At 37.5% G+C, this 25,281-nt stretch overlaps 1 protein-coding gene across 4 annotated transcripts in view; it reads left to right on the forward strand.

Annotated features, from left to right (window-relative positions):
• Positions 1-15,807, forward strand: part of MBTPS2 (membrane bound transcription factor peptidase, site 2) — a 46,557-nt gene extending 30,750 nt beyond the window's left edge. The window contains exons 8-12 of one of the 4 annotated variants that reach the window (XM_004769187.3): positions 2,773-2,867; positions 3,213-3,408; positions 4,793-4,868; positions 6,408-6,626; positions 15,248-15,807. In XM_004769187.3, coding sequence (XP_004769244.1) covers positions 2,773-2,867; positions 3,213-3,408; positions 4,793-4,868; positions 6,408-6,626; positions 15,248-15,299 — 638 coding nt within the window. In that variant the 3' untranslated portion in view covers positions 15,300-15,807. Of the gene's footprint in view, positions 1-2,772; positions 2,868-3,212; positions 3,409-4,792; positions 4,869-6,407; positions 9,329-15,247 lie in introns of those variants that run through there. The other 3 variants (XM_013064903.2, XM_045089404.1, XM_004769188.3) reach the window with 3 other exon arrangements.
• The last annotated feature ends 9,474 nt before the right edge of the window (positions 15,808-25,281 follow it).

Raw genomic sequence — 25,281 nt, forward strand, 5'->3', positions numbered from 1 at the left:
GGAATTTAAATACAAACTTTTTTTAAAAAGAAGCAGACCATAGCCATATTATTGCGATACAAGGTTAACTGTGGGTAATGACTGGAATTGGCGGAGTTATGGGAATTGGTGGCAATCAGTCTTGACTGAGAAGAGGAGGGCAGATTTCATAGCAGCAACCCCTGAGTTGGGCTTCAGCAGTGAGTTTAATTTCAGGAGGCCAAGATAGAAATGAACCTCGTAACCATAGACTAGAAAGTGGTCAGGGAACTGCTGGTAATTTGGTTCAGCAAGTTAATGGTATGAGATAAGATGATAAAAGTTTCTAGTCTCTCTATTTTAGTCTATGGAATTTAGCATTATTTGGGAGCAGTGCAATCTTTGGAAGTTTTGGATTAGAGGAGTTATAGTCTCATAGTTCTACATTGGAAGGTTAATCTGAAGCATTCATTATGTAGGAAAGGCTTGCATGTGTTGGCTAGCTTGTGAGCAAACAAGACTTACTAGGATTCTTCAAATGGGTCACATGAGAGGAAATAGAGTCTATACTCAAATGGGAATATATAGGGAGAAAAATAATAAGGAGGTTAAAATTGGTGGGACTTGGCAACTAATCAGAGAGAACATTGAAATTGTAGCCTGAATTGGTAAAAAATAAAAAATCCTAAACAACTTTTTACCTTATACTTTACAGTTAGGGCTGATGAATGATTTCAGGCACAGGTTTGTCTGTGCCATTAGATAGTCACAGTTTGCTTTCATATTTCAAAGACAACTCATCATCCAAAATTTAAATACCTGTTCAATTATGCTAAGAAAACAAATCAAAACTACCCACACACCCAAGCAATGCAGAGAAGAAACTGATTTGTCAGCTAGTTTTTGTCATCTCTGTTTGGTTCTTCGTTTTATGTTGGCCAAGGAAAGATGGTGACAGTCTAACCAATACAAGATGTATTTTTTCCTCTCTTTTTTAAGTAGGATCCCCACTGGGTGTGGAGCCCAGTGCAGGGCTGAACTCTCAACCCTGAGATCAAGACCTGAGCCGAGATCAGGTGTCAGATGCTTAATGGACTGAGTCACCCAGGCACCCCTCAAATAACCCAGTTTTTTTTTTAACTGTTTTGGGGTGTCTGGCTGGCTCAGTAGTAAAGCATCTGACTCTTGAGCTCAGGGTCAGGAGTTCAAGCCAACCGTTGGGTATAGAGATCACTTAAATAAATAAAACTTTAAAAAAAAAAAAAACCTTAAAAGCAAACAACAACTGATGGCAAAAATAGAAAATCTTTATAAAATCACATTGCACATCGACTAAGATTTTCCTGCCAGTGCTCCTGAAGACACTCTTGTAATAGAAAAACTTCCTGTGGACTGGAAAAATGTACTTTTCTTTTTTGGTAGTTCTGTGGTAACTTTGCTCTTGAGTCTATCTTCCTCAGCACATCTGAGTATGGTAGTGCGAATATAAGATTCTAAGTTTAATTGGTCCCTGTTGTGCATCGATTTATGCTTTACAAGTTTGATATGCTGAATACAGGAAACCTTCCAAAATAAATACATGGAAATAATTTTTTATCCCACCTGTATCAATGACTTAGCTTTCTTATTCTGCCCTAAATACAAGTGAGGCAGTCTAGCAAAGAACTTTTTTTTTTTCATTTAATTTATTTATTTTCAGAAAAACAGTATTTATTACTTCTTTTTATTTTTTTACCACACCCAGTGCTCCATGCAATCTGTGCCCTCTATAGCAAAGAACTTTTAAAAATAAATGAATAATGGGAATAAGTAGTTGCCCTGTTTCCATTGTCTTCCAAAAACGGTAACTGGATTACTGGTAGGCAGTCAAATACTGCACATCTCTGGGGTCAAATTGGGCTTCCCTGATTTTATGAGGAAAGCCCCAAGGTAAGCATGGAGGTAAGATAGATAGTTGCTATAATAGGGATTTTAGGGATAAGAGCCTCTTAGGCATCCTCTCGCCCATTCTGCTAACACTACAATGCAGGAACTGAGTAGTAATCCTAGATCAGTAGCATTATAGCTGCTAATAGTGGCTCATTAAATATTTGTGCTTGACCTGCTGGAGTTATTGCAAAACCTGCTGAGACCCTGGAACTCCAGCTTTATTTGTAGGTAAGTTTTTGTGAGGACAGGTAATCTAGGGTAAGTACTGCTTCTTTTTTAAAAATTTATTTGTTTGACAGAGAGTTCACAACTAGGCAGAGAGGCAGGCAGAGAGAGAGGGGAGGCAGGCTCTCCACTGAGCAGAGAGCCTGATGCCGGGCTCTATCCCAGGACCCTGAGATCATGACCTGAGCCGAAGGCAGAGGCTTAACCCACTAAGCCACCCAGGCGCCCTTATAGTACTGCTTCTTGATTCCAAACCAGACACATCTCTTTTTGTAGTATCATGTCCTTTTTTGTACCATAAAGTCACTGCAGCAAGTAGCCTGTCAAACTGAACCCTCAATCATACAATTGTTTCCAAATTTATGTGCATTTTACTTACATTTTTTGTCTTGAAAGCAAAATTTTTATTACAGATGTACTTCTGGGGTAGCCTGGGTGGCTCAGTCATTAAGCATCTGCCTTCAGCTCAGGCCATGATTCCAGGGTCCTGGGATCGAGCCCCGCATCGGGCTCCCTGCCCACAGCAAGCCAGCTTCTCCCTCTTCCACTCCCACTGCTTGTGTTCCCTCTCTTGCTGTGTCTTTCTCTGTCAAATAAATAAGTAAAAAAAATTTTAATGTATTTATGTATAACAGATTCTAAAAAATTATTTCTCTTCAGCATACAAACGGCTAGATGGTTCGACCGAATGCTGTAACAATCACAGCCTCACGGATGTGTGCTTTTCCTACAGAAATAACTTTAATAAGCGTTTGGTGAGTTGTCCCTTGCTTGTCTGATACAGTCTTTACAAAATAATCATATAGATCTAAAATGGAATCTCTGAAAACTTTTCCCTTTTGCTTCGTGTTGTTTTATTAACATTTCTACATTTCACTTGTCACATTTCAACTGAGACTTTTCAACAATTTACAGGTGTGATACCTTATTTGGCCAAAGTGGAATATTTGAATCTAATTTATAGTAGGTGCACATAAATGGCATTTCTTCTCTGTGAATTTGTTCCTTATATTCTCTGTGACATAAAAGATATTAAAGACCTATAACTTTCTTGTTAGTAAATTATTTTTAGTATTGACTAATTAATATTTTGTTCATAGCACACATGCTTACCTGCCCGGAAAGCAGTTGAAGCCACGCAAGTTTGTAGAACCAATAAAGATTGTAAAAAAAGTTCAAGTTCAAGTTTCTGTATAATACCTTCTTTGGAAACTCATACTCGCTTAATAAAAGTGAAACATCCACCTCAAATTGATATGTTGTATGTAGGCCATCCACTGCACCTTCACTACACAGGTGAGTGTTTATTGTGGTTGACCCCCAAAATCATTAAGATGGTATATATTCTCTCTCCATGGCAGAAACTCAGTACAAATCCTATGTTAATTTTATTTATATAAATGTGACCACTTTTCAAAGTCTTATTGACTTGTTCTTAAGTGTTGTATGAAATTTACCATTAGGAAAATAATCTGAATTTATGAAGCAAGATGGAGCTGATTCCCATGTCTGCCTATAGAGAGTAATGTATTTTCTTTTCACCACCATTTATTCCCAAGTCACATAGTTGCGCTCTCAGATGTTCTCTGAGAGCTTTTTACATCTCTCTAAACTCCCCAAACAGTGGCAAGGGCAACATATCCCAGAGAATCCAGGAGTTATCGTGTTAAGACTATAATTTGTGTGTAACACATGAATTTTATATGAATATAAATTTCAAAACTGGGCCAGCATAATTGTTTCAACAGTGGCTACGTGATTGGACTAAATAGATAGCTTCTCCATATGGATGAAGATCATATGATCCAACTCATTTTGCTCTTTTTTTATAACAATTGCATTGAAATATAATTCACATACCATGTATTTGACCCTTTTAGAGTGTACAATTGAAGAGTTTTTAATATATTCAGAGTTGTGTCGCCATCACCACAATCTAGGTCTAGAATATTTTCATCACCCCAAAAAAGAAACTCCATATCCATTAAGCAGTCAGTTCTCATTTCTTCCCAACCCCGCCCCCCACCTCTTGGCAACCACTAATCTACTTTCTATAAGTTTGCCTGTCCTACATTTCATATAAGTAGAATATTTTGTGACTGACTTCTCTCACTTAGTATAATATATTTAAGGTTCATCCATGGTGTAGCAAGCAACAGTATGCCCTTCCTTTTTATGGCCAAATATTCCATTCTGTGGACATACCACATTCTCTTTATTCATTCCTCAGTTGATGAATATGTAGGTTTTATGTTACTCTTTAAAATGCTCTCCCATTGCTTCATAGTCATATTCTGAGTTACAACCTGGGTCATTCTTCTTTTTAATTAATAGTTAGAATTAATATGATTTTAAGGTTATACCTCTTTGAAGGATAAGGACTCGATAAATTCTGCCATAGTTTTTAAGTCAGTCTCTGTATTTGGTAGTCATACTTGGTATACAGTGGAATATAAGTACACACTGGAACATGAATTTCTATATTCCACTATATTTATTAGGTGTTCTAGAATAATTGTTTTATATGTGGGGCATATAGGCTGCCTGCATATGTTTGGGAAGTGCTTTCTCAACCAATTTAATAGGCTAGCCTAATTTTTGACCATATAGAAAAAATTTTTATAATACTGTTACTTACCTGTATGAACAATATTCATTATTCCTTATTTTTCTTTTTTAGTGAGCATCACCAGTTTTATCCCACGTTTCAACTTTCTAAGCATAGATCTGCCTGTGGTTGTGGAGACATTTGTCAAGTATCCTTTCTGGTGTGAAGAATGTTTTTAAAAGTGTTACTTGGAACATGATCAGGCTTACCTTGAATAGAGCATGCACGTACCTTATAATATTGATTGATTGCTAACAACTAAAAAGGAGACTTTAAAGTTGAAAAAGATCAAATTGTAACTAGGAGGGAAGAAGTCACGGGAGAGAGAGAGAGATCCGGGAAGGAAAAAAGTTAAGATATGGAAGAAAAGGAACCGAGACTATAAATTGGAAGTTGAGAGTTGAATTTACTGATCTAAGGCCCCTTAGTAAGTTTATAAAGATTGAAAGCTTCAATTTCTACCACGGTGACGAATTCTGCCCTGTCTGAGCCTGTTAACTCTGACTAAATGGAGGAATGAGAAAAGGAGATCGAATTGGTTTCCACTATCAAAATAGCAATTCAGAGGACAATATCTTGAGTTCTTCAGCATATTTTGTTTGAATATAAAACTTGATTTTTTAAATCCATCATTATGAGGAATCTGAACAAACTGAGCAGTTTGTAAGGGTTCTTTCTTTTTGTCACTTTTTTAAAAACTTTCTAGATTTTAAGTTTATATCTAAGTATGGATCTTTTTTAAAAATTCAATTGTAGTTAACATTACAGTGTTATATCAGTTTCACGTGCACAATACATATTTTTGTCGCTTTTAAATCATCTTCATTTCTTTCCTCAATAATTTGCAGAAATGTGAAAGGGAAAACAAATGAGCAGTTACTGGAAAATATGTACAGTCAAGATTGTACCTTGTAGATTGTACTTTTGTCTCAGAGATTTATGATAGACATAACCTTATAGATGATAATAAAATAGTTATAGTTATATTAACTCTATCACCTCATAGATAATAGTAAAACAGAGTTGAAGGGGCCAGAATCTTCATGTTTCCTAAGATAAGTTAGTACTTTGTAAGGATCAAAAAGTGATTTTCCCTTATTTCTAATTAATTAATTTCTAATTAATTTCCACATTCCTTTCCCTCCTTGTGTCATTAGAAGATTGCAAAGACTCAATCTTCCTCTGAGTTTGTTATTGATTGCTTTAGTTTGCAAATGGTTGGCCTTTATTTTTCTAGTCAAGGTTTTTGAGCTTTAAAATAATATAAATGATTTGTTTGAAATAGTAGAGATCTGGATTGCCTGGGTGGCTATCAGTTGAGCAGCCAGCTCTTGGTTTTTGGCTCAAGTCATTGTCTCAGGGTTGTGGGATTGAACCCCTCATGGGGCTCTTTGCTCAGTGAGAAGTCTGCTTCAGGATTCTCTCTCTCTCCCCATCTGCCCCTCCCCCTTGCTCACCCACATTCTCTCTCTCTCTCTCTCTCTCTCAAATAAATCTTTTAAAAAATAAATAAGTAAATACCAGGATCTAAGAAGGAATATCCTATACTAGTGGGCAGAAATTTAAAGAAAGGAGGGAAGTCAAGTATAATCTCAAATGTAGTCCTAGTAAAATATCTTCTTCTGATTATTAAATGTGTGTTTTCCACTCAGACTTCACAGTCGGCTCCTTAACTCATTTCAACCAGGTACCTGATTTCTCTCTCAGGAGCTCTGGCTATTGTTAATGCAGTGCCCTGCTTTGCCTTGGATGGTCAGTGGATTTTAAACTCTTTCCTAGATGCTACCCTTACCTCAGTGATTGGAGACAATGATATCAAAGATCTGATAGGATTTTTCATCTTGCTTGGTGGTAGTGTACTTCTGGCTGCCAACGTGACCCTGGGACTCTGGATGGTTACAGCACGGTAATGTTTGCAATCATCATGCAGAATTATACTTTATATGAAAGAGAAAGCATTTCCTTAAAATTACATTTTAACCAACAACTTTAAGCTCCTCCTGTATCAGAATATCCAAACTCTGGAATGGGGGATAAACAGAAGAAATGAAAGGCATAGTCCCTGACCACATCCTACTTTTAAAGACTGAACTTAACAAATTTCAGATGCTTGTGAAACAATTTCTAAACAAGTGAAAATTTATATTAAACCATTCCGTGTGACTGCATATCATACTGCAGTAGTGTAAAGGAGAAGAGATTTGAGTGGAATTAATTGGGGCAAACTTTCTGAAAAAGCATCATTAACCCAGATTTGAAGAAGACCAAACTCTGGCCAAGTGGAAGGGTGAGCATTTCCTTGGCCTACATCTCTTGTCTTTTTTCTTAGTTTGAAAAGTATTTTGAGATTTATTGATATATTATTTTGTACGCTGACAACTGAGGTCTGATTACAATTAATAAAATTCTATAAAAGCATCTGCTGACATGAAAGGGAAAATCTTTGTTAAATGATACCAAATAAGGGAACAAAGTAGGAAGTAGGGCTTACAGTGACACATGCTTTGCCCTACAAGAGTTGCCTCTTTGATAAAGTGTCCCCGTACGTACCCTCATAAAGCAGCACTGTGTTCTGACATTCAGAGTGCGCTATAAGAAGTATCTTCCACTTGCAGCATGTGAGCTGAGGAAGTTAAAGTTGAGCATCAGAACTGAGCCTGGTCTTCTTCCAGATCACGAGACAGATCTGCTGCAGTCCTGGTTACCATTCTCCACAAAGCTTTGAAGCTCAAAACCCTTTCAGGGTAGACGTTTTCTCTTGTGCTGCTGGGGTTATCTGGGGCCTCGGTCCTGGGTTCTTGCCTTCAAGGAGCAACTACCTTAAGCTCTCAACCATACTCTGTCCTCACCAGCAGCTTCCATGTTTCTCTGTATTGACTGTAAACACCCAGTCCTTGCTTTCCATCTTTCTCCTAAGCTACCTCTATGGGTCCACAGAAGACTTGGTAGTACAGTGAGAATGACTACACATGAGTACAGATGTGGATTTGCCAGAGCCTGGGAACTGACTCTTGAGCCCAAAAGAGCCCTGAGTAGTTCAAGGTCTTTTGGACTGGAGCTGGAACCCTGGAAGACCCAGGAAGTCAACAGGCCACTGTGAAGCTCTTGGTCTTCTAAGTGTCTGAGCGTACTGTTCTTTGTTGAAAAATACGTGCTTCCTTCATACACTCAAGAACATTAACAACTGTGTACCCAACTTTTTCACTAAGTGAGGCATTCCATGGGGTTCACCTTTTTCTGATTATTAAGCTGCTCTTCAGCAATAAAGGTTTTTAATTTTTAAGAAGTTCTTTAGACTGTATTGCAAGTTTGCCTGCCTTCTTAAATAGAAATTATTTATTGAGTATACTGTTAAGATTTTATGAATGACTTGATGTCATCAGTTATTACCACTACTAAAATCATACAAGTTATTCTTTTATCCCAGGAAAAAGGTGGTTGTTGTATTCTTAGGTAGATAGTCATTCAGGATCAAAGTCTGTTAGCAGAGAGCTCAGACCTGTTTAGATAGTAGAACTTGGAGAATACCATGAAATACTTGCATAATTAATTTGGTAACATCAACTATGCAGTTTACTAATGAACATGTTGTATATGTGCAGGTCAGTTTTTTAAAACAGAAAAAAATTTTAATAGAGGAAATCCTACCCATTAACTTCTTTTTCTGGGTGGGGAAAAAAAAAAACCAACAGCTACAACCAAACACCTCACTTTCTTGTAGCATTTGAACATCTTGGTCTCTTGCTCTAAAGGGTTGGGATTTGAGAACCACTCTTATTAGGATAATGAGTAGATCAGTTGCATTTGCATAGAAATGGCCTCATCGTGTAAGAAAGGAAATATTATCTGTTGTCTCTTAGTTTGATTGTGGGCACTTCTAGAGCAAGGACCATGCCATACTCAGCTTTGCATCCCTGGCACAGTGCATGAGACATCATAAATACTTAATAAACGTGGTCGAATGAATGATGAATACTGGTATTTATGGATTAGAAAAGCATGTTTCTATTTAAGTAAGCTATGAATAGTATTATTGAATATTTACTGTAAATATATGTTAACAACAAAATAACTTGGAAAGTCTTTGTGTCCCTAGTATATTATCATCTTTATGAAAATAACCCATTTTGGTTAACATAGAGCAATTAGAAAAATGAATTACTTTGAGGATTTGAAAAAAAATGTGCTTTCTGTGTTGTCACGTTGTTCAACAGTACTATATTTTCAGTGTTCTGCTCTACATTGTTTACATTTTCCACAGTTTTTTAAATCACCTACAATGTGTAAAGAACGTATATATTCTTTTCATCTCAGTTGGAAAAGACATGCGTTTAAACTTGACCTTTTGATAATCGTTCTTATAGGGTCATTGTCATCTATTCTAACAGCAAATTTTAGACAGGCACTTAATGGATACATGGCTCTCCATCATCAGTTTGTCCTGTGGTATTTATTGAATGTCCACATACTAATTAATGGTGCACAGGTATTTTTTTCTACGGATCTTTCTTTCAACTATGCTGTAATTCATTCCTAGTATTCAAGTTGAAGATACCATAGCCGCTGGCATTTGATGTTTAGCAATAAAAGAATAAATGTGTACCAGCACTCTGTGTTTTATCATATCTATGTGTTGTCTTTTTTTTAAAAAAGTGTTCTTCTCTACCAAAAGTGTTCCCTTTACATACAGTGTGATCTTCGTTTTTAAATTCTTGTTTCTAAAAGCAACCTTCAGTTTCCACTCAAGCAGTCCTTATATGAAAGTTGTTGCAGGCCACAGAAAGAAGTCTTAAAAAAAATTGTATTTATTTGAGAGGAAAAAGATAGCAAGAGAGAGCATAAGTGGGGAGAGGAAGAAGCAGGTTCCCAGCCGAGGAAGGAGCCTGATGTGGGACCCAATCCTAAGACCCTGTGATCATGATCTGAGCTGAAGGTGGACACTTAACTAACTGAGCCACCCAGGCACCTGAAAGAAATCTTTTTTAAATAAGATTCCTGGGCTCCCACTACTGTTTTAGAGGACTGTTACTTTTCCTTTCAGTAGTGTCCAACAGAAGTCTTCTCTATTTCTTAGGAATTCATGGAAAAGTATTTCAACTCTGACATTTGGTTCATCTTGAACTTTTGCTCTAGCACTCCCTCCCTTGTCCACAGTGCCAGCCTCAATCTCTCTCTCCCTCTCTTCCTCTCTCTCCCCCTCCCCACTGTCTCTCACTTTCCCTCTCTACACCTCCCCCCACCACACACATACACACACACACACACACACACACACACACACACACACACGGGCACATATTCTCTTTCTAGATTACCTAAAGGCCAGATAAAACAGACTGGGAATTTAGCCCAAATCCCGATTGGCTGGCATCATTCCCCTCCTCCTTTTTGCCTCTGATCCCATTGTGCTACGATTAAGAGCCACAAGACTAGATGACTATTATCGAAACCACTTTTTTTAGCAGCTGAAGATAGAATTAAATACTATAAAATCTACCTGTTTAACATGTACAATTCACTGGGTAAACTACTTTTCTTTCAATGACTACTCAAAAAAACAATAGTATACATAAGCTTTAGTATAAACTAACTTTTAAGCAAATGAACATGTGATATAACACTGGAAAGTAAGAAAATGTTTCATTTATTTCACAGCTTTTAACTTGCAAGTGGTTTTCAATACTAGAATAGAGTTTAAATAAATCATTTTTAAGGTTAAGCATGTAAAGGGGTACCTGGCTGGCTCAGTCAGTAGAGCATGCAGCTCTTGATCTCAGAGCTGTGAGTTCAAGTCCCATGCTGGGTGTAGAGATTACTTAATAATGCATGTGAAGGTGCCTTGGGTGGCTCAGTCGGTTAAGCATCCTACTCCTGATTTTGACTCAGGTCATGACTCAAGGCTGTGAGATTGAACCCCATGTCAGGCTCTATGCTGGGTGTAGAGCTTGCTTAAGATTCTATCTCCCTCTCCCTCTGCCCTTACCCCTGCTAAAAGAAAAAAAAAGAAAAGATAAAGCATGTGGATATATTTTCTTTGAGACAATACAGTTTTTTTTTTAGTTTTTTTTTTTTAATTTGACAGATCACAAGTAGGCAGAGAGGCAGGCAGGGAGCCGGGGAGTCAGGCTCCCTGCTAAGCAGAGAGCCCAACGTGGGGCTCCATCCCAGGACCCTGAGACCATGACCTGGGCCAAAGGCAGAGGCTTAACCCACTGAGCCACTCAGGCACCCCGAGATAATACACCTTTTTAATCAGTGTATTTGCAAGCTCCTCTTGGTGTTTTGGCCATATCTTAGTTTTATTTAGCTAAAGATTGATGGATATTCAATAATCATCCCTTCTTATTAACTGATCGTTTCTCAGATTTTTCTGCTGATGTGCTCTTGACACTCTTCAGAAGAGAGAAAAAATGCAGAAAGATCTAAGAATAGAACCCTCTAATTGGCTGTCCATCCTACAAAATTGAAGTCTTGCTTTATCTTAAGTTTATGTAAATTTTGCACTCAGTCTAGTATCTAAAACCAGTTCTCTTAAAGATACGAAACTCTAAACAGTGAAAGAATTAGATGCTAAGAATATTAATATTTTTTCCATATCTAAAACACATTGATAGAAGCAGTTTATAACAGCTGATCTGTAGACTAGTGACAGTCTATGATGGTGTTTTTGTCTATCTCTAGTGAAATGAGAAAAATATGTTAAATCTAATTACAAAATAAGGCAAATATATTTTTGTTGTTATAAGGCGCCTGCTACCCTTTATCAAGGAGTTCTCCTTTATTTAGATTATGGAAACATATACTTATTAACTTAGCACTTCTAGATTGCTCTGCAGAATGTCTAACTGACCCTTGAGGGTTCCATGTTTCCCCATGCCCTTGCCTCCACCCGAATTGTCTGACTTTCATGTTCTCACAGATGTGTACAAAATGTATTTACTTTTAATTGGCATTTCTCGATTAATAAAGTTGGGCATCCATATACTTGTTTAGCCACTTCGATTTTTCATTTTGCCAACTGCTTATTGATATCCTTGGCCGGGCTGTCCATTGAGTTTACTAAATTTTTCTTATTGATCCTTAAGAATTTTTTGTATATTCTAGATTAGGAGTCAACAAACTGCAGCCTGCAAGCCAAATCCTGCTCACCACCTAGTTTTGTAAATAAGGATTTCTTAGAACATAGCCCCATTCAGGGGCCCCTGGGTGGTTCAGTCATTTGAGCCTCTGACTCTTGACTTTGGCTCAGGCCATTATCTTGGGGTCTTGGGATTCAAGCTCCTCTTCAGTCTCCGCACTCAATGGGGAGTTTGCTGGAGATTCGCTTTCTCCCTCTGCCCTTCCCCTGCTCTCTCGGTCTCTCTTTCTCTCTCTCTGAAATAAATCAGTATTTTTAAAAAAACACAGCTACATTCATTCATTTATATATTGTGTATGGCTCTGTTCATGCTACAACAGCAGAGCTGAGCAGTTCCAACAAAGAACATATGACCTCCAAAGCCTAAAATATTTACTAACTGTTTATAGAATAGCCCATGTTCTAGATATCAATCTCTTGTCCATCTTAGATGTTGCAAATAATTTTTCCATCTGTCACCCATTTATAAGTTTTATTCATGAGGTTTTGTCATTGAACAAGTGTATCTTTAGTTTGATACAGTAAAATCCATTAATTTTTTGAGTCCTGTCCTTTCCCAAAGTCACAGTAATATTCTACAATTTCTTCTATTTACTTTAGAGTTGTACTTTCACAATGAGATCTTTGATTTCTACAATATATGGTGTGAGGTAGGAAATCCAGGTTCCAGGTTTATTTTTCTATGTAGCATGACCTATTTTTAAAAATAGATATAACAGGGGTGCCTGGGTGGCTCAGTGGGTGAAGCCACTGCCTTCGGCTCAGGTCATGATCTCAGGGTCCTGGGATCGAGTCCCACATCGGGCTCTCTGCTCAGCGGGGAGCCTGCTTCCTTTCCTCTCTCTCTCTGCCTGCCTCTCTGTCTACTTGTGATCTCTCTCTGTCAAATAAATAAATAAAAATCTTTTAAAAAATAAAAATAAAAATAGATATAACAGTATTTTCCTTTTTAAGATTGTTAAAGCAGTTTACATGAAATTCTTAATATGGTGCCTGGAATGTTCAAGATATTATATACTTAAATTACTTATTTTCATAATGCAGAATTATGACATAAATTTGCCTTGACATCCCTGATCACACAGTGGCAGATCCTGCCTCCTTTTGATATGCCTCCTTGGCTTCCACGGCCTTTGGGCTCGCTCTTGTTGTCCAGATGTTTTCCAGTCCTTGACCCTTTAAAATATTTCTTCCTCCAATCAAAATGAGCCAAAAATCATAATACTTAAGATGTTGGCTAAAGATTTTGCTCAGTGAAACAATTCAAAATGACCTTTGTGGGTATGTGTACTGATAGTAACTTGGGCATTTAAACCTGCTCTTACCCAAACATTTTAACTCAGAAGGACACATTTTGATGAACCAATATGAAAGAGAATTTGAGATAGAATGGACTTTGAGGACTACATCAGATTATAGAAAGCTGTCTACTCTGTGTAAAGTTTAGGATATTGTATTTCAAAATAAGCTATATTTTTTACGTGTTCATTTTATTTTGCATTAATTAATTAGAAAAGAGGCTAAGCTTTCTTTTTTAATGTGTGTTCTTATGTTGGTTTTTAAATCCACATCATTTGTCCCTCTTTCCCTGCAGTAATCATCACCTTCTTACTACTTTTCATTACTCAGGACTCACATTTGTTGCAAGAGTTTACAAATACATTTGACCATACCTTACCTTCTCTTATAGGTCCCTGACTTTAATACTTTATTCCGAACATTGTTTTCTTCCCTTTCAGTCACTTTGTTTCCCTCCTTTAATGGCTTCTAATTTTCTTTCTAGGCTGTATGTATCACCAGAAATCCACAATGGGAAGTGGGTAGCACTTTGCAATTTACAGAATGTTCACTTCTCCAGTCCAGGGCATCCCCTTTTTGTTACAGAAATACCTGGGAAAAAGAAGTTGATAATCAGGAATTTACTTGGAGAGTATAGAATTGGAACAGAATGAGGGAGATAAATGTGATTCCTTTGGCCTTTATAAGAAAAACAATTTTCTTACTAAAAAAGAAATACACATTTGTTATAGAAAACACCTTAAAGTAAATTGTAATTGGAAAAATAGGATTATATTATAGATTAACTGGTAAACTGCTTTTTAAACTTTATCATGTATTATAAACAATTTTCAATGTTATTAATACTCTAGTGTTATTTAAATGGATATATAATATTGCAGCATTGAATGTACCATATTTTTTTCTTTTTTGTTGTTGTTTTTAAAGTAAGGTCTATGGCCACCATGGGGCTTAAATTCACAACCCTGAGATCAAGAGTCACATGCTCTACCAACTGAGCCAGCCAGGCACACCTGAATATGGCATAATTAACCAACCCCTATTATTTCCAGTTTTGCAGTGTTATAAACAGAGCAGTTAGGGACATACTTATAACTGAGTCTTTTTGCATATCTATGATTTTTTGGATAATTCTAGAAACTCTTACAATAATCTTAAGAGAAAAATCACTGTCTCAAAATGTGAATGTTTTATATATACATATTGCCTTGTTGCGTTTACATTTTTTCTCTTAATTAGATATGTAAAATAGCATCTCATTTTAATTTGCATTTCCTTGATTAGAAAAAAGGTTGAACATTTTAAAATGTATTTATTGGCCATTGTGTTATTTTCATTTATTGCTATCCTTTGCCCGTTTTTCATGGGAATGATTATTGTCTTACTGCTTTTCACCATGAGCTCAGCTCTGCCATTTGATTTGTTACATGTGAATAAATTAAAACTACATTTAAGTATAATGCTAATGCTTATTTTTACATTTTTATATATCCTGATGTGTCAACCTTTGCCTTATGTTTTCTACCTTTGGTGAAATGTTTTCAGAGTCTTCTCAAGATTTCATAAATATTCACAAACATTTTATGATCATTTTATGACTTCATTTTTTTCAAATATTATAATCTTTAATTTACAAGCAATGTCTTTTGATGTCGGTGCAAAGTAGGAATATAACCTTGTGCTTTGTTATCCCCAAATGATCAGCCAGTCATCTGAAAGGAGATGGCTAGTCTTAAGAGATATTTCATGCCAGCCAAGAAGTCATGAATTTATATCCTTTGGAGAGAACGGATATAATACATGAAATTATCGCTCATTTAATAAACCATTCTTATTCATATAGGAGGCAGTTATTTATTATTAACTTTTTCAGTTTAGTAATACAGTGAATTGAGAATACGTCTTGTACTTTAATTGACAAGAGTCCTTAAATCATTTTTTTCCCTGAGGCATTTTTAGTTTTATTGAAATAGTGTTTCTCATTCCTAAGCAATATAGATTAGCAATCTGGAGATTATCCTTAATATATATATCATTATCTAAAAGGTATTGTTTTCATCATCTTCTTAATTATTTTTTTTGCTTCTTAGATTTTCAAGCTTTAATTCCTCTCTCTGTGGATTGTTTAATATTAGTCTTTAAAGGTTAAAAAGAAAACTGTCTTTGGAATAGATGTCCAAACTTTAAAGTAAGTATCTTATCTTCATCTGTTTTAATTATATAATGATTAAGTTTGAAACACTGCATTCCTTGATTACTTGTTCACATATATGCATTTTTAGTCATAATTTAAAATCATGAAAATAAGAGATAATGAAGATATTATGAATTTGTATTTTATTTCTTATAAAATTTGAATAAGGGTGCTTTTTTCCCCATTCAAAATGTTTTTCCTCTGAGATCATTGTAGTTGGTTTTTAAATTTGCCAAATTTTAGAATATGACTCTTGTAAATGCGCTATTCCAGGAGATGGTTATTGGATTTGAAAGTTTCCATTTTTTTGCTTATTCCCTTTCTATAGCCACTAGAACTGATACAAATATTCTTCCATTCATTTAAAGAACCATTTATTGCATACTTACTGTGTTCTTGGCACGGTTCTGGGCTCTGGGGATACAGCAATAAATAAGTCAATTTTTTTTTCTTTTGTATTTTGTAAGGAAAAAATACCATTTATTTTTAAAACAAAATATATATGCTAAGCATTACTAAATGTTGCAGGCATGGGGTGACAAGAGATTAAGCCAGGAAGGTTGGTAGAGGCCAGGTCCTACAAATATGTTTTGGACTTTAGCCTAATTGCAAATGGGAAGTGTTTGGAAGTTTCAAGCAAAAGAGTGACATAATCATATTTGCATTTTGTGGATCACCTTGACTAAGGCTAAAGCATAGATTGGAGGGAGGCAAGTCTGGAGGCAGGGAAATTAGTTAGGAGACTATTTCACTATTTTTGGCAAGAGCTGATGGTGATATAAAATAGGATGGTGATAGTAGAGGTTGAAAGAGAGAAAGACAAATCAAAAGTAGGATTCACTCTATTTGATGGTTTCATGTGGTTTAGATTCAGGAAGGAGTCAAGAAGACTTCAGGTTTCTGGCTTGGACAATTGAATGGGGGCTAGGGAACACCAGACACGGAGCAGTTCAATTTGGAACTCTTGAGTTTGACTGCCCTGGAGAAGTTCAAGTAGTTTGTTGGACTGACAGGTCTGGAACTCTGGAGAAGCTAGTTGGAGACACCAGGTATAAGCTGATTTACCCCAAATATGTGATTAAACCTATGAGAATGGATAGTCTAGGAGAGGAGAAAAGGAAAAGGAAAGAGTAGGTGTCCTAGGACAGAGCACTCAGGAACACCAGCATTTAGGTAAAAAGGGTACAATGGAAGAGGAAAATGAACTTTAGAAAATTAGGAAGAAAATCACAAGTGAGAGTTTGGTATTAGAGAAACAAAGGGAAGAGAATGTAGCAAGAAGATGTCGATAACATGAGATGTTACTGAGAGAGGCTGCCAGATGTCCATTTAGCAGTTCATAGGTGATCTTGAGAGAGCAGCCCCAATACAGCACAGAAAGCTGAGCCTAGCTGTTGTGGATGGAGGGGTGGGGAGTGGGGGTGCAGGGAGAGACTGCAAATGCAGAAAACACCCAAGAAATTCCATTGGGCAGGGTGCCTGGGTGGTTCAGTTGATTGGGCATCTGACTCATGTTGGGACTATATGTTTTGGCACATGTTGTGATCTTGGCGTCGCAGGGTAGAACCCTGGGCATGGTGCAGAGTGAACTTGAGATTCTCTCTCCCTCTTTCTCTACCCCTTTCCCTGCTCATATTTGTTCTCTCTCCCTCACTCTCAAATAAATAAATAAATATAAATAAAATCTTAAAAAACAAAGTTCTATTTGGAAGGGGTGGGGAGAAATGGGACTTGGTAAAGGATATAGAGGAAAGTGTCAGTATTGTTGTCACTGTTTTAGCAATAGGAAAATCATGGGCATGTTTTTGGTGCTGATGGGAAGAACCTAAGAAAAAGAAAGCAGATCGTCAAGGGAGGAGATGGGCTCTAGAGCACAAGTAGAGCAATAGCCTTCAGCAAGAGAGATGCCCTGTGTCAGCGGGGGGAAGAGGAAACATGGATGCAAATAGAGTTATCTTGAATCCTAAGTGTATAGTACAGGCTTGGCACAGAGTAGGCACTCCAGAAATCCTTGTTGAGTAAGATGGAGTTCTCCTATAGCTGCAAGGAGCAGTTGAGCCAACCCCCCTTCTAGATAAGACACACTGGCAGAGGTAATTGAAGAACAGGTACAGAGTACTCAGCTCTGGGATGATAGCACTGAATTTCCTGATTTTGAGAATGTTCTATGTTTACCTAAGTTCTTGGAAAACACAGAGCAGAAGTTTAGAAGTTGAAAGGGTCCAGAATAAGACAGTCTGGCATAAAAACGATTTTGAGCTAAAGACATTTGAGTTCCTAAAATGCCTTATCTGCCTAAAAGCAGGGCTTCCCAAAGGAACTCAGTTGTCATGAATCTTCTACCAGGAGCCCCTCAAATCTTTTCAAACAGGCATTGACACAAAACTATCATATCTCCCACCAGTTCTTTTAGGAGCCCATTTATCTTTCCGAAAAGCCATTTGTTCTTTCATAAGTGCCCTTTCTCCCCTCCTTCTGAGAAGTCATTTATTCTCCCATCAGTGACTCTGTGCTCCTATCTGTCCCCTGGTAGATGCCAGATAAGCCCCAAATTCAAAGTGCCTTGAGTCACATGTCTTTGTGAACTCCTGTGCTGTGTGTGTAAATAAATTTATTTTTTTCTCTTGTTTATCTGTCTAGTTTAATTTGCAGACATCAAGTTATTAACCTAACAGAGTAGAGGAAAAGTTTTTTTTTCTCTGATAGACTGAAGGGGCATGATACGTGAAACTTACTCTCACATGGTTCAGAGGGAGAGATAATAAAGCCAAGATGGCAAAATGTTGGGTTGCCTGTGTGGCTCAGTCGCTTAAGCGTCTGCCTTGGGCTCAAGTGATGGTCCCAGCGTCCTGGGATCCAGTCCTGAGTTGGGCTCCCTGCTCAGCGGAGAGCCTGCTTCTCTCTCCCTCATTCTGCCTGCTGCTCCCCCTGCTTGTGCGTGCTTTCTCTCTATCTCTCTGTAAAATAAATAAATCTTTCCAAAAAATGGAAAATGTTAACAATTGTTGAAGCTCGTTGAAGGGCATGAGGGAGTCATTTGTATTTTTTTTCCCTTTGTATTCTTGAAATTTTTGTTTGAAGTTACTTCAAAATAAAATGATGTTTTTAAAAAAGAACCAGCTTCTGCATTTATTGAATCTCCACTTTTTAGCTTTCTATTTTATTTGATTCCCAATTTCAACACTTTTTATTCCACAGCTTCCTATAAATGGCAAGCATGAGGGATTTTAAAGACAGAGCTGCTTTTTGGATTTGGGCAAATTATATCCTTGTGTTTTAATTTCTTCTTTTTGAGAATGATACCTTCAAAACTTTGTTGTGTTAACTGAAATAGTCACAAAGTTGGCACTCAATAAATGTTTTCCCCTACCTTTCCAGGACCAGTTCAAATTACAGTGCCCTATGGAACCTTCCCTCATCACCTCCAAGATAAGTTATTTTGTATCACCCCTACACTTAGCTAAGTGGCTCTTTCATACATTACATCTTTGAATTCTCCCAATAACCTCACAGTCATTTTCTTTGCCTTATAGATTAGGACACTTAATGAACTTAAATGACTTGGCTAGGCTCACACAGTCAGTCAGTAGAAATGTAAGGATGAGAACTCAGGTTCTTTTAGTTCCAACTCTTGTGTTTTTTGTTACACCATAATTTGATATTTCTCCTCAAGTGTTGTTTTTAACTGTGGTAAGACATACATAACATAAAATTTGCCATTTTAGTTGTACAGCATTAAATACATTCATATTGTTATGCAACCATCACTACTGTCCATCTCTAGAACTCTTCATCTTGAAAAACTGAAACTCCATACCCATTAAGCAATAATTCCCATTCCCCCCTCTCCGCAGCCCCTGAAATACTACCATTTTACTTTGTGTCTCTGTGAATTTGACTACTGTGGCTACCTCGTATGAGTGGAATCATAAAGTATTTCGCTTTTTGTGACTGTCTTATTTTACTTAGCCTAGTGTCCTCGAGGCTTATCCATTTGTAGCATGTGTTTTATAAATATCTGTACTCATGGCATTTACCTATGATCTCCTGTGTCCTATTTCATTTCCTGGTTTATAAAGTCCTTGAGGGCTGTGACTCTTTGTTTCCCCTTGGTATGGCCACCATCATAGGGCCTAGGTCATAATGGTAGTCAATGAGCTCTCTTGAGCAGATGGCTAAAGCCATTCTATAAGGTAGAAAATGAGCCTCCTTCTTATATGGTACATTCCAATTTCACACCTACCCTCAGCTACTGGAGCCAAGAAGACGGATGAGCAGAACTGTTCTCTCTACTATTACAGTGGAAGGCCAGACATAACATTAAAAAATTCCCCAGGTTTGGAAGGATGGCACAGGAATTTTACTCATGGATTTTTAGCTCCCTGCTTACTGTAAAAATCATATATGCAGTAGTCTTTAAAAAGAGGAAAAAATCTTGTAGTCCTATGAATGAAAGTTTGGTAATGTTTGTTTTCTCCCCTGAGAAAAATAAAAGTGGCTTGCCACATTCTGGTAAGAATGAACTCTTTGGATGATTGGTCATCAATCCTTGATGTCATCAGAGTGGAGTGTGCTGGGGATACATTTGCCTTTGCCATGCTATTTGATTATTACATAGTTCCTATACATATTAAAGGATAAAAAGAGGAGAAATGGAGTAAGAAATATTTTGAGTCCAAGTTTTAGTTCTTCCACCTACTCGTGACTTCAAGGAGGGGAAGACTTTGCAGTCCCTTCTCACTAGTACACCCATGCCTTCACCCATGTGGAGTAACAGAACTTCAAGGGCCAACCTGGCCTCGGAGGCCAGAGAGGCTGTAGTCTTGTCAGGAGCAGCCCCAAGAAAATCGAAGGCCTTCATCCCTTTGTCTAACAGAAGATGCTGCGGGACCACATGCCACCAGTCCTACTCCTGAAGCAGACCTCTCAAGGGGGATGTCCAAAAAGCAGAGGCCACCTGCTCCTTAGGAAGAAAGGCTCTGCCCCAACCAGCCTAACTCTTCTTCAAGAAAGGGTACCCAGAAGAGACACAGCCTGAGGCATTCACCCATGTGTTTCTGAGCCAGGATCTCTACCACACTTCAGACACTGGAGGCATAAAATAATTAGATTCAACCTGAAAAGTAAAGTTGTTCAGTACACTAAATGACTTCCCTCTGGGTGTCTGCAAAAACACAAGTTTTGAACATGCAGGCTCTGTGGAGATCAGACAACACACACTATCTCAAAGGATCTTCCTTCCTTTTTTTAAAATTTTCAAATCAAAATGGGAAGTACAGGGGCACCTGGGTGGCTCAGTCGGTTAAGCTTCAGCCTTTGGCTCAGGTCCTGGTTTTGAGCCCCACATCGGTCTCCCTGTTCAGTGGGGAGTCTGCTTCTCCCTCTCCCTCTGCCCCAACACCCCTACTTGTGCTCTCACACACTCTGTTCTCTCTCTCAAATAAATAAATAAATAAATAATCTTAAAAAAAAAAAAATCTGCCCGAGCCAAGAGATAAGCCAGAAAGAAGAACACAGCTAGAAAGTTTGAGGTCAAAATGGAGGCAGCCAAAGTCTTTCATTTTCTATTGTGTCGTATAATCCATGTTTCCAACTGTGTCCTGCTACAAGGAAAACAAATTCTTATTGAATATATACAAATATATATTGCCATAAAAATATAGAAACACTCGAGGAGCCTGGCTAGCTCAGTCAGTGGAGCATGTGAACCTTGATCTCAGGGTTGTGAGTTTAAGCCCCATGTTGGGTACAGAGATTACTTTAAAAATAAAATCTTTTTTAAAGTTTAAAGTCTAAAAAAAAATAACATTGACAGTTTCTGAATTCTGGGATCATGTAGGGACAAAAGATAAATGTTTCAATCTGTTCACAAAAGTACATTTTATCAAGTTGTTATATATCAATAAGCTTAAGAGTACTTTTTTTAAAATCTGGAAAAACAAAGCATTTTTTTAAAAGCTCAGCAATGTTTTAAACAAAGTCATAAAAATTGTAATTACCCTCCTCAGTTCATGTGGTTCCATGTTAGTACTTTTTGTTCTACTTAAATCCAGTTTTCCCTGTTTTAGAAATTCTTACTCATTCAGTTTTAGGATCTTAAGGTTATCAGAAACCTATACCCAGAGGTTTTCTATGAGTATTTTTGAATATGAAACACATTTGTAACAGCATCAGAGTAAAGTACCTGTAAAAGAACATTTCAAGTTAATTACATACCAGGACGTCAGATTTTTGGCATTTCATACCATTTTTAGAACACTCATCTTAATAACACATCTACTCAAAGTCTAAGAGGGTTTAGCACCACTTTTTTGAATTTGCTCCTTATGTGATTTAACATATCAAATAAGTCTAATTAGTTTAATGTCTCACAAAAACTTTAAAATGTTCCATGGGTCCATTTTAATACCACAGATCGTGGCCAAAAGACTTTATTTTAGAATTTTGATTTTGTGGGGTGCCTGGGTGGCTCAGTTAGGTGTCCGCCTTCGGCCCAGGTTACGATCCCAGGGTCCTGGGATTGAGCCCCAAGTCCGGCTCCCTGCTTAGTGGGGGATCTGCTTTTCCCTCTCCCTCTGCCTCTCCCTGCCTCTCATGTGTTCTCTCTCTCACAAATAAATCTTTTTTTAAAAAAAGAATTTGATTTTGCGAAGTATGTTAAAAATATTAAAGGGTTTGAACATGTGATTAAATAAAATCACAAATTATTACAAAATGGTATTTATCCATTTAACCAAAGTGACAATAAAATATATTAAAGGCAAATACAGAAGGTTATATAATAGTAAACAAAATTTAGCTTTTTTAATGTTAAGACTCGAGTTTTTTTTTAATTTTTGTTTTGACTTTTTTTTCAAATAAAGACTTGACAAAAAGGAAATTATTTTGGCAAAACATAGAATCCTTGTTTTTTAGGCAAGTAACTTTAATTAATTTATTTATTTACTTACTTACTTAATTTTATTTGACAGCGGAAGAGAGAATGAGAGAAAGCACAAGCAGGGGGAGAACAGAGGCAGAGGGAGAATCAGGCTCCCCACTGGGCAGGGAGCCCAGTGCAGGACTCTGTCATGACCTGAACCTAAGGCAGATGCTTAACAGAGTCACCAAGGCATCCCTAGGCAGAAAACATTAAAGGTAAAGAAAAACTTAAGTTTATAATTTCTTATTAAGAACGATAGTTCTTAAGAATTTCTTATTAAGACCAATAGTTCAAGAAAACTCCATCCTTTTAGTAAAGAGAAAGCACAATTCTCATTTGTTATATTAAAATTCATTTACTTTCTTAAATATATCTTAATCTTAGCCAGTATTGACCACACAAATTCCTTTCAAAAGATTCCTTTTGTATAAACCTTCTGCAATTCTTTTTACATTCCCATTTGTCCTCAGTTTTCCCACTTTATTTTTTTAAAGATGTATTTATTTATTTATTTATTTATTTATTTATTTATTTATTTGACAGATGGAGATCACAAGTAGGCTGAGAGGCAGGCAGAGAAAGGGGAGGGGGGAAAGCAGGCTTCCTGCGGAATAGAGAGCTCGATGCGGGGCTTGATCCCAGGACCCTGGGTTAGGGTTGACCTGAGCCAAAGGCAGATGCTTTAACCCACTGAGCCACCCAGGTACCCCAGTTTTCCCACTTTAAATGATCAGCCTCATTTTAGAACAAAATCATTTTCTTTCCCTCAACGCAACAAAAATGCATTTCTATTCCCTATACTACTTGTTATCAAAAACAAATGTCGTATTTTCCTTGCATACAGAGTTATTCCCCTTATTATTTCCAGTAGTTTCATTTACATTTATTAGAAATCATAACTTTTTGAAAACTTAGTTTCTAGTGAAAACTGGTAAGCAGTTCTGAGCCATCTGCTACACAATTATTCTTTACATTAGCAAATTTATGAATACATTTAATATTTCCAGAAATGTGCTTTTTCATAGTATAATATTTCAATAAAACAAAGCCAAGTTTACTAATAGACCCGTATTTATCTTTAGTTTCTCTGTATAAGAGAAAAACAGATAAATTTCTGTTTAGTACTTGATGCTTTATTATTTTGTCTTATTTGGAAATGATTTAGGTATTCAAACTACTTACAAGTTTACTTATAAGCCTTTGTACATCTATTTAATCTACTTGTTCTTAACAATTACATTTAGATTACCCACAAAACTTTATGAGCCATTGGACAAAGTCAACCATTACTCTGGGGTTTTTTGGACAAATTTTCCAGCAGAAATGACAGACTTATTTGACTTTCAGTGAATACAGGCAGACTATAAGTTTTATATTTAATGCTGTTAACTCTAAAAATGTGTATTTTAATTTAATCAACAACCTTAAATTAGCATTCATATTGAATACTTCCCCAGATTATGTGAAAGTGAAAAACATTTGGGTTAGTTTTTGTCATTCTGAGTTTTATATGCCTAATCTTACAAGCTCTTGCCTTCAAACTGGCTACATACATCCCTTTTACAAGTTAATTTTAGCAATACTGTTGGGAGTTAGTTGGACAGGTAGGTAGTCAGGGCCAGAGTCCCCAGCAAGAAAATATGGAGTCAGGACAGCTAAGATAAAACACTAACATCTCATTTTACAGCTTAGACAGGACCACACTAGCATTCTGCTTTGCAGCTTTTGCAGAAATGACTTCAGCAAAACGTCCTAAAATAAGGCAATTAACCACAAAGCATTTGTCTCTATTACAGGCAAGAGGCAATTAAGACATAAGCCTCCAGATGTGAGCAAAAAGGACCATCAGCTCAGAGACATTAACCTAATAGGTAGACAGATATGTGGCCAAAGCCCTGATTGCGTAAGAAAGTTCTGCAAGGGGCACCTGGGTGGCTCAGTGGGTTAAGCCTCTGCCTTCGGCTCAGGTCATGACCTCAGGGTCCTGGGATCGAGCATTGGGCTCTCTGCCCAGCAGGCGCCTGCTTCCCCCTCGCTCTCTGCCTGCCTCTCTGCCTACTTGTGATCTCTCTCTGTCAAATAAATAAATAAGATCTTAAAAAAGAGAGAGAAAGTTCTGCAAAAGAATTCATAAAAATCCTTAACCTTAGAAACTCTGAGGGCAACCCTTTTGGGCCCACTTCTCCGGGAGCTTTATACTCTTGTTCAACAAACGTTGCTTTGCTGCCCACCACTGCATCTGGTCTACCTCTTCATTCTTCGAAGCAGTGTGACCCAGAACCACAGGCACTAAGGGGACAAAAATCATATAATATTTACATGAACAACCTATATACTTTTTTAAAAGACTATTTATTTATTTGACAGAGAGAAACACAGCGAGAGAGGGAACACAAGCAGGGGAAGTAGGAGAGGGAGAAGCAGGCTTCCAGCGGAAAGGGGAGGCCAATGCGGGGCTGGATCCCAGGACGCTGGGATCGTGACCCGGGGCCAAAGGTAGATGCTTAACAACTGAGCCACCCAGGAACCCAACCTGTATACTTTGAGCCTATGGATTAGGCTGGAGTGCTCCCTGTAAGTCTTGTAGGGAAAGGGAAGTTACAACAGGCAGGTGAAGCTGGGTTTTAAGAAGGGGCCTTTACAGGGCACCTGGGTGGCTCAGTGGATTAAAGCCTCTGCCTGCAGCTTGGGTCATGATCCCAGGGTCCTGGGATTGAGCCCCGCATTGGGCTCTCTGCTCTGTGGGGGGCCTGCTTCCTCTCTCTCTCTCTCTCTCTCTCTTACTGCCTACTTGTGATCTCTGTCAAATAAATAAATAAAATCTTAAAAAAAAAGGGGAATTTACTTTGGATGTGGATTTATTTTTTTCTATTTTTTAAAAAAGATTTTATTTATTTATTTGAGAGAGCTAGAGAGAGAGCACAGGTAGAGCAGCAGGCAGAGGGAGAGGGAGAGGCAGGCTCCCTGCTGAGCAGGGAGCCCGATTCGGGGCTTGAGCCCAGGACCCT

Source organism: Mustela putorius, unplaced genomic scaffold (assembly GCF_011764305.1).
Source record: "Mustela putorius furo isolate JIRA1106 unplaced genomic scaffold, ASM1176430v1.1 tig00003836_pilon_pilon_pilon, whole genome shotgun sequence".
Taxonomy (NCBI): Eukaryota; Metazoa; Chordata; class Mammalia; order Carnivora; family Mustelidae; genus Mustela; species Mustela putorius.